This window comes from Protobothrops mucrosquamatus, unplaced genomic scaffold (genome assembly GCF_001527695.2).
Source record: "Protobothrops mucrosquamatus isolate PMUCROS unplaced genomic scaffold, P.Mucros_1.0 scaffold2037, whole genome shotgun sequence".
Classification (NCBI taxonomy): Eukaryota; Metazoa; Chordata; class Lepidosauria; order Squamata; family Viperidae; genus Protobothrops; species Protobothrops mucrosquamatus.
In genome coordinates, this window is record NW_015388144.1 from 175,603 (window position 1) to 184,498 (window position 8,896).

Sequence of the window (8,896 nt, forward strand, 5' to 3'; positions counted from 1 at the left end):
AATTTAAAAAATGATTATGTCTGTAACATATACTCTAGAGTGCATTGATTAGATTTAAAAAGTACAATTTGTAAGATTTAAAAAGTACAATTCAGGTCACAATCAAGTTCTCAGTCAAAGAAAATAAAACAAAATAACCAAAACTCTCCTAATCACCAATCATCTTCAGACTTCATTATTACTTTCATATTATCCCCAGAGAGCACAAAAGAGCCACATCCCAATTTCCCTCCATTCTTATGTCTGGGGATACCATTGAATACTTAGAGTTCTATGTCAACTCTAGAGGAACACCAAACCTCATCTACTCAGTTTTACTGGCTAGGCATAGTCCACCCAGAGAGCCAATTGTGCACATACCCAGGCCCTGAGCCATAAACAATTTTAAAGATAATAACCAGTACCTTAACTGCACTCAGAAGCCTACTGGCAATCAGTGCAACTCCTAAATCTTGTAGTGGTGTCATGAGCAAACAGCCTGTTCCCAGTTACTACTTAGACTGTTGTATTCTGGATCAGCAAATTTAGATAAAGATAAATTCCAGATCAGCTTCTAGATAAAGACAGGCACATCATGTAGAGTGTATTGCAGTTGTCCTTATATAGGTTACAAAGCCATGAGTGACCATCAAAAAAGTTTTCCAATCCAAGAAAGGCTATAATTGGCATAACCTGTCGATCTAAGCCATGGCTCTTTTGCTTCACCTGGCCTTGGAACAAGAGGCTTGGGTCCCAGAAAGTCTCCATATTGTGGACCACCTCTGTTCAGGGAACACAACTCTGCTCAGGAAGAAAGCTGTAAGAGTAGAAGAATCCATAACTTTCTGAACCTATAATTACTCCATCATGCCCATTTTGCTGGATGGAAAAAATTATCTTCTAAATTGATGCCTTTAAACAGGACATATTCAGATTCATGAAGAAACACCCAGATCTAAACAAATTTGTAAATTTCAGGAGCATTTAATCCACCAGTAATTTCTTCTGATTAATTTAATTTTGCCTTCCTTTTTGGGCGGCAAGATATAAAACCATAGTGAATTGATTTTTCCTATATAAAGTAGACAAAGTTTGGCAATCTAAACACACACACACGCACACACAATGAATGATTGTGTTATGTCCTTTGGTGCTATTATGGGCACTCAGTCTGTTAGGACATATTGGGTGATTATAGGCCAGTCTTTTCAGAAAAAGCCATGGGTTTCAAGTTAGCGGTAACCATCTATCAATTCTAGAGATTATGGCATGATTTACAGTCTCAGCATGGTGTATCCTCTGAATTTCTGCCTCCCTATGAAACATTGTGCTTTCCTTTTCTATTGATGTATCAACTATAATAGTTACAAGCAGCTACAGAAAAATCAATAGTGGACTTTCATTACTGAGAACATAAAGTAAAAGAGGGCCACGCTGTGAGAGTCTTGCTGTTAAATAGTCACTGACTGCAAGGTACACAATAAATGTCTGTTATTTTGGTGTAAATGAAAGATGTCTGAATTTGAAACATCAACCATCTCCAATTCTGGAGACAACCAAAGCTAGGTCAGGTTAGCTTAGCTAGCAGTTCTTCCCTGAATCAAGGAGCAAAACTAATCTGTCTTTCCCACAATGAAACTTGGATTAAAGAGAAAACAAAAAAAGCTAAATAAGAACGGCAGATGGTGTTTTTTCTGTAAATTGTGTTGCAATCTTTTTGGCCACACTCACCTGGCCTGAACTGGACACTTTAATTGTAGGGAGGTTCACTGGTCTCAAAAGGGTGCTTTATTCTAGTAAGAGCAGAGCAATCATCTCAGTCTTGTGTACTTTGACAAGCAAGAGTTAGGAGAAACTAAATCAAAGATTCATTTTAAAATGTCTTAATATAAGGGTGGAAATTGCATTTGGCATCAATAATGGAATGCCTTGGGAAAGACTTTGGGCTATCGATGCTATCTGAGGGTGTTTTATCTATTTTCCATATTTCCTGTTCATGGTCTTAATATGTTTTAATATATTGTGTAGGACAGCATGTAGGGAAAGATTGCTTTGTCTCTGTGGTGATTGCTGAATTGCTAATTCTCATCCATGTTTCAGAATTACTCCACACTTATTGAGATTACATTCAAGAACACCTTATCATTCCTAAAGACTTAAAGTAGTTGGAGACACCAGGGAAATTTCTCTTGCTATTTCAGTGTTCAAAGTCAGATAATTCATTAGGAATCATTATCTGTATAGACATTTGTCTTTCTATGATTAATATTTTAAAGCGGTAACATCACTTCAAGGGACCACTCTCTCCATTAATTTTTATGTGGTGACTCATTCATAAAATTAAAATGTAAGAATGTGAAGCTCTGTTTTTGGTATTAACCCTGCCCCATAAATCCATGACAGTGGCATTGTAGCAGTAGTAACAATAACATCAAAGACAACGCAGCATCAAAGACTCTCCAATATCTTGTTGTTGCTCAGTCTTTCAGTTGCCTCCAACATTTTGTGAGTTGATGGACACAATCTTACATGTAGATGCTAAATGTAGAAATCTCATTCTTTAGGACACCTGAACTGGTACTGCTCTGCTAACACCACTCATTTGATGGAAGCAAGAGAAAGATTATATTGTGTATCTGACAATATCATAAGGAGTATAGCAGAATTTCTGAATTTGGAATAGGATATGGAAAAAACTGGTTATTTCTAGCTCTTTTTTTAAATGACTTGTTTTGTTGAACCCAGTCCCAAATAACCCACCATATAAGTGTCAGCTTTCTGTGGTTAGTCTACATGTTCTGTGTATAGGGCAAATTTATATATTTCCCATGGCAATTACATACATTTTTAATTTACATAGGCCAAGATCCAAGGGCTTATATGTGTTCCACACATACTATGAACCTCTTCCAGCCTACAGGCTCCTTGCTGGGGCCCCTTTCTGCTTTAGAAGATTAGACAACCTTCTGCAAAAGCTGTTCATGTATCAGAAGGGAATGGCGTAACAAAATTGGTGACCTTTGCATGCCTTACTTGCACACATGTACACACACAAAAACAAACTCAGTAAACATTCTTTTTGCTCGTAATGGAGTTCTTTGGATTATATCCATTCAGTCATAAAATTATAAGCATATACCATGTTTCCCCAAAAATAAGACCGGGTCTTATTTTTTTTTTGCCTCCAAAAGATGCACCAGGTCTTATTTTGGGGGTAGGCCTTACCTCACCTCCGGCACTGACAATCCCACCAGCCGGTCCACTTCTTCTGGGGCCAAAGTTCTGCAGCTGCATTCGGGCCTGTATTTTGCAGTCAGACCTTTCCAGAAGGCTTAAGCAGCCGAGTACCAAGCTATGGATTCAATCCATAGCTTGGTGTTCGGCTGCTGAGGACTTGCAGAACCGACCTATGGATTGAATCGGCACAAGAGTGCCGATTAGAGGAGGTACATAAGAGTGTTAAAACAAACCCAAGAAAGAATCAAGAAACCAGCATGCAATTTTTATTTGAGAAAAAAATGGATATAAACTTTCCTTTCACTCATTTTGACATGTCCTGCATTCAGCATGTAACACCTGTGGCTTCTCAAATTTGTCTTATGAAACATCTCGTATTGTTTGGTAAAGTCACCAACAGGATAGAATTCCCAGTCCCATGAAATAATTATCTAAGCCAATGTATTTAGCCAAGTTCATAAAAGCTTGAATGCCATAATGATATGCAAATATCATTCTCTTCCCAAGAACCAGAAGAATGCCTTTAAGCTAATATTTATAACAAGAAGTGTTTGACTGAAAACTCTTGTAATTTTTATCATACCGGAGGCTGTTTTCCTCATTCAATTAGCTGAATTTTTCCTGAGGCAAGCCAGACATCTAGTGCCTGCTAAATTCAGAAACTAAAGCTTGCATTTTGGCTTAATATATCCCCACTTGGATCTGCCTCTTTAAATTCTCTTTTATATGAGAATGTCAGTTTATTCGTAGTCTGGAGTCTGGACTACCTGAACAAACCAAACTTTATATCTTATTCCAAGAGCATAAAAAATTTTGGAGGCAGGGGGAAAGAGAGTGAAAAGGGAAACAAACAAGAGTTCATCAATGAAAATGAAAGGAAAATTGATATTTGGTTTATTTTCCAATCTGCTAAGATTTCCCCCTTTTAGGAAAAGCTGTTTCTGTGTTCTTTAGTTCCACCCCTCCCCCAATTTAATAGATATAGATTGATTTTATGAACGCACACAGTATACTAAAAAGAGGCTTTGCTTTAATGTAAGAAAAACGCATCTAGAGAAAAGTCTTCAGAAAGTAAATGGAAATCCTTGTATTTCTTCTTAGATATTCATCAGAATAATTCAAAATAATTAAAAGTTACAATTCCAGTTAAAAGTAACTACAGCAAAGGATGGCTTTTGCAGCTTCACAATCACAGCCATGCCCCTTTTCTTACTGCTGTTCAGTTGCACAATCCAGACAAGCCTGAATGGATGCTCTAAGCCAGGGGTTCCCAACCTTGGTAACTTTAAACTGTGTGGACTTCAACTCCCAGAATTCCTCAGCCAGCATGGGTGGCTGGGAAATTCTGGGAGTTGAAGTCCAGGTGTCTTAAAATTGCCAAGATTGGGACCCTCTGCTCTTAAGGAATCTGTATATAAGGTCTTTATAAGACAAAAAGGACAACTCTGTTAGCTCCATGTTTTCTTTAGGGAACACTATTCTGCCAGGGGAGCAGAAAGAATTTTTGCATATTATTCATTATTTCAATCTATCTTTTAAAACAGGGATCCCCAACCCCTGGTCTGTGGACCGACATTGGGCCACGGCATGCCAGAAACTGGGCTGTGCAAACAAGCAAAGCCCCATCCGTGGGATGCAGGCAGCATGCGAAACCATGCCCCCTCCGGTCCGCAGAAAAATCTTTCTCCACGGAAACCGGTCCCTGATACCCAAAAGGTTGGGACCACTGCTTTAAAAGGCAAATGCTATCAGATAGATCTAAGAGGCTTATCAAACAAGGAAGACAGGATGATGAGGGAGAAGGGGAAAAAAATCCCAAGTATGGTTTCCAGTCCTATTTTCCAAACCTACCAACCATTTGAATAGTTTCACTAACACCCTGGGGAGGGAGGACAATGAAATCCTCCCATTTCTTTTCTCTCCTTTATATCTTCTCTGACCACGGTCAAAATGCTGCTAGGGAAAACATGTTCTAGGGGTGAACGAAAGAGAAACTCTCATCCTTTGACCTCAAAAGACATTTTCCCGGTTCATAGCATTTCCAATTTAGCAAAGGAAAGGTGGCGTAGCTGATCTGTCGTGTAGAAAAGTACCATTTCCCATGCTTTTAAAAAAAAAGAAAAGAAAAAAGAAGGAGAGAAAAATGAAATATAATTTTAAACAATACACCTGGCAGCTTGATGCCATAAAGTGTTGTAAAGTGTGCTTTTATTTGACTTGTGAAGTGGTCTGTAACAAATTGTGGTTCTAACTATCCTTAATAGTTAGAAGTTAAATAGGATTCAGCCCAATAATTCCAACATTTCCTTACTGTGTAAGCATCTTATTCTGCATCTCAGAGAAAGTATCATTGAATCCAGCCTATTATTTCTGCTTGGATGGAAACTCATGAGTTGTTGTAAAGCACTTTAAAAAGGTAAAACTCTAAAAACAATTTAAGTATTATTTAACATTTCATTGAACTTCAAAAATATTTTATGGCCACAATAAAAGAGATAGTGTCCAAAGCTTGCTCAGGCAGGTAATAAACATATTAAGTATCTGTACTTTCTTTGGCCAGCTTGTTCACCTTGTGTGTTCGTTCTTCTTGGTGAGTGACTCTGAATAAATCTTAAAGGCCATCATCCTTGTTTCTTACTTAGCGTAACTCAGTGGTTCTCAACCTTTTCTTTACCACGGACCCCCTTTAAATACCTTTTGTGGCCACAGACCCCCAAAACATATGAAGAACGGTTGCAGGAATTAGGTATGGCTATTGTAGAGAAAAGAAGGACTAGGGGTGACATGATAGTGGTATTCCAGTATTTGAGGGACTGCCACAAAGAAGATGGGGTCAACTTATTTTCCAAAGCACCAGAAGGCAAGACAAGAAACAATGGAGGAAAACTAATCAAGGAGAGAAGCAACCTGGAATTAAGAAGAAACTTCTTAACAGTGAGAACAATTAACCAGTGATACAGCTTGCCTTAAGAAGTTGTAGGTGTTTCATCAATGGAGGCTTTTAAGAAGAGACTGGACAGTCACCTATCTGAAATGGTATAGAGTCTCCTGCTTGAGCAGGGGGTTGACTAGAAGACCTCCAAGATCCCTTCCAGCTCTATTCTGATTGATTGACTTAACTCAAGATTAAAATCATAACATTTCTTCAAGCCTTCTGTGATGACATCATGGACCCCCCAGGGGTCTGCAGACCACAGGTTGAGAACCACTGGCGTAATTTATAAATTGCACATTGGTCAAAGCTTCCTGCTCACTTTCTGGGAGTTTGACTCTTTTTTCCTCTTGAAACATAATTAATGCATTTACATTTATGTTACATTTTTCATAAAGGACATAATTGCCTTAGACCAATGTATCATCATAATCATATCTTTTTCATTGATCCTTTCCTGAAGAGCTGCTAATAGCTTTCCGGATATTCTGTTATGTACCATTTCCATTGCTCCACTCTTTTTACCTTATGTTGTCTGTGAAACTTTATTGTCCATCACTGAGTTTTCCTTGCTCTTACTCAGAATTTTGAGAAATAGTTAATATCCATTCAAGGGACAAAATCTGTATAGCAGATGAATGTGGATCGTGTTTTCCATGTTGCTATTGCTGTTACCACTCCTAGCAACTTTAGTTAGCTTGATAAATATTGCTAGGAACTACAGCTAAGCAACAATTCAAGGTGAATTTGTGTTCTTATTCCTTGCATGGTACAACAGTCAACAACCCAACATACAGAAAAATAGGAATTAAATAGTGGCTTAAAGGCATGTTTTAGAAATATGGACTCCAGGGGAAGGTATCTCATAAGAGTTTTAGGAGCTCATCAGTCATAGAATATTTTTGTTGCAGGTTATATCTATGAATATTTATGATATTAGAAATTAAATGGAATAATTTTAACATTATTGACTTTGCGGACTTCCTGAAAGATCACACTTTGACATCTGCTGAACTAGAAGATATCTTTTGGAGCAGTTAATTAACAGTACACAGTCCATAAGAAACAATATATACATTTTATATTTATTTATTTATTTATTTATTTATTAATTGCATTTATATGTGATGCATTACAAATAGTCGATCAGTGGAACAGCTTACCTCCCAAAATTGTGGGTTCTCTATAGTTGGAGGTTTTCAAGAAAATATTGGACAACCATTTGTCTGGGATAGTGTAAGGTCTCCTGCCTTGGGAAGTGAGTTGGACTAGAAGACCTCCAAGGTCCCTTTCAGCCTTATGATTCTATGGTTATTTGAGTCTAGTCCTTGACTCATATTCTAAGTTATGGCGCTGCTGAAAAAATGGACATACAACCAGTCCTTGAAATTCCAGTCATCATAGCACCCCTCACAACCACAAGATCATGATCTGAGTGCTCAGGTGCCTGGCTAGCAATTATGTTGTGGCAGGGAGCTATGGTCACATGTTCATCATTTACAACCTTTCCTACTAGCTTCTCGCAACGTCAGTGGGGAAGCCAGAAGGGAAGGTCACTCCAGTAAGTTGTCTTAGTTTTTCTCCGATCACAGCACACAGATACCACATCCATGCTCAGTCGCACCGGCCCTCCCAGGGCCTCCCCCAACCTCTCACAACTGGCACAGAGTTAGTACCAGGCCCCCTGCAACTCACACAATGCCCGCACCAGCTCTCCCTCACCTGGCCCTCCCATAACTCACATGAGGCCTCTGCTGGGCTTCCCAGGCCCTGCCTGCACTTTCCCCTGCACTCCTTCCCTGAGATTCTCACTTTTCCCGCTTAATTACCTGCAAATCTTGGGGTTACAAGGGCAATTGGGATTGCCCAGGATTGCCATCATGAGGTGATGTGATTAGCTGACATTACCCTTTATGCCTGCATCACTTAGCAACGGCAATCCCAATCCCTATTCCCATCATAATACTACCTGTATCTGAAGTATAACCAACCCGTATGAAAGTTGTTCATTTGTGTCAACTTTCCACTCCTTTATGTAGGGACTATCTCATAGAAACAACAGCAGCAACATACAGGAGAACTGTGTGTCCCAGTTTCCAGAGGACCAAACCTCTATTTGAAGCAAATGCCCTACATTTAGGGCCTTTACAATTTTAAAGGTGCTTAGGAGGAAGAGCGGGGGCCTTGAAGCTGCATATCAAAAATTGTATTTGGACTGCAAGCTGACTGTGTGCCATATCATGGTGTGAATATTTAAATATTCTCTAAATCTGCATCAATGCACATGAGTTATCCATGTAAATATTATACATAATCATAGTGGGGTGGGGTTTTGGAGGGGTTGTCTTGTTTGTTTGTTTGTTTGTTTGTTTGTTTGTTTATTGTGCTCTGGGTGCATTTGCTGTCAGGGGAAAGACCAGATTACACCAGAACATCCTTTATGATTGTAGTGTCTTTCCTGAAGGTGTTGTTCTGAAATATTTGGCTATATTTTAACCATGTAATATCAGTAGTAAAGTGTTTTTATCAATTTGGTTGATAAAACAGAAATGTCCTTACCCCAAAAAGAGGTCTGGGTTTGACATTTATGTGCTGAATAGTCATGTGTTGGTAAACTCAGAGTTCAGAACTGGTTATTCATTTGCTGATATTCTAAGACTGAGAAGAGCATAGAACAATTCTTAAAGAATCTAGAAATTGCAAATGGTCCAGAATGTGGCAGCAATGTAGTTGAGTAGGGTTTCTTTG

The 8,896-nt window shown here is 38.7% G+C and overlaps 1 protein-coding gene across 1 annotated transcript in view; it reads left to right on the plus strand.

Annotated features, from left to right (window-relative positions):
• The window catches only part of LOC107294643 (nuclear receptor subfamily 5 group A member 2), a 162,907-nt gene that overhangs the window by 147,869 nt on the left and 6,142 nt on the right, over positions 1–8,896 (plus strand). Inside the window, 2 exon segments of the mRNA XM_015823894.1 lie at positions 638–729; positions 8,151–8,183. Of these exon segments, the coding sequence (XP_015679380.1) occupies positions 638–729; positions 8,151–8,183 (125 nt within the window).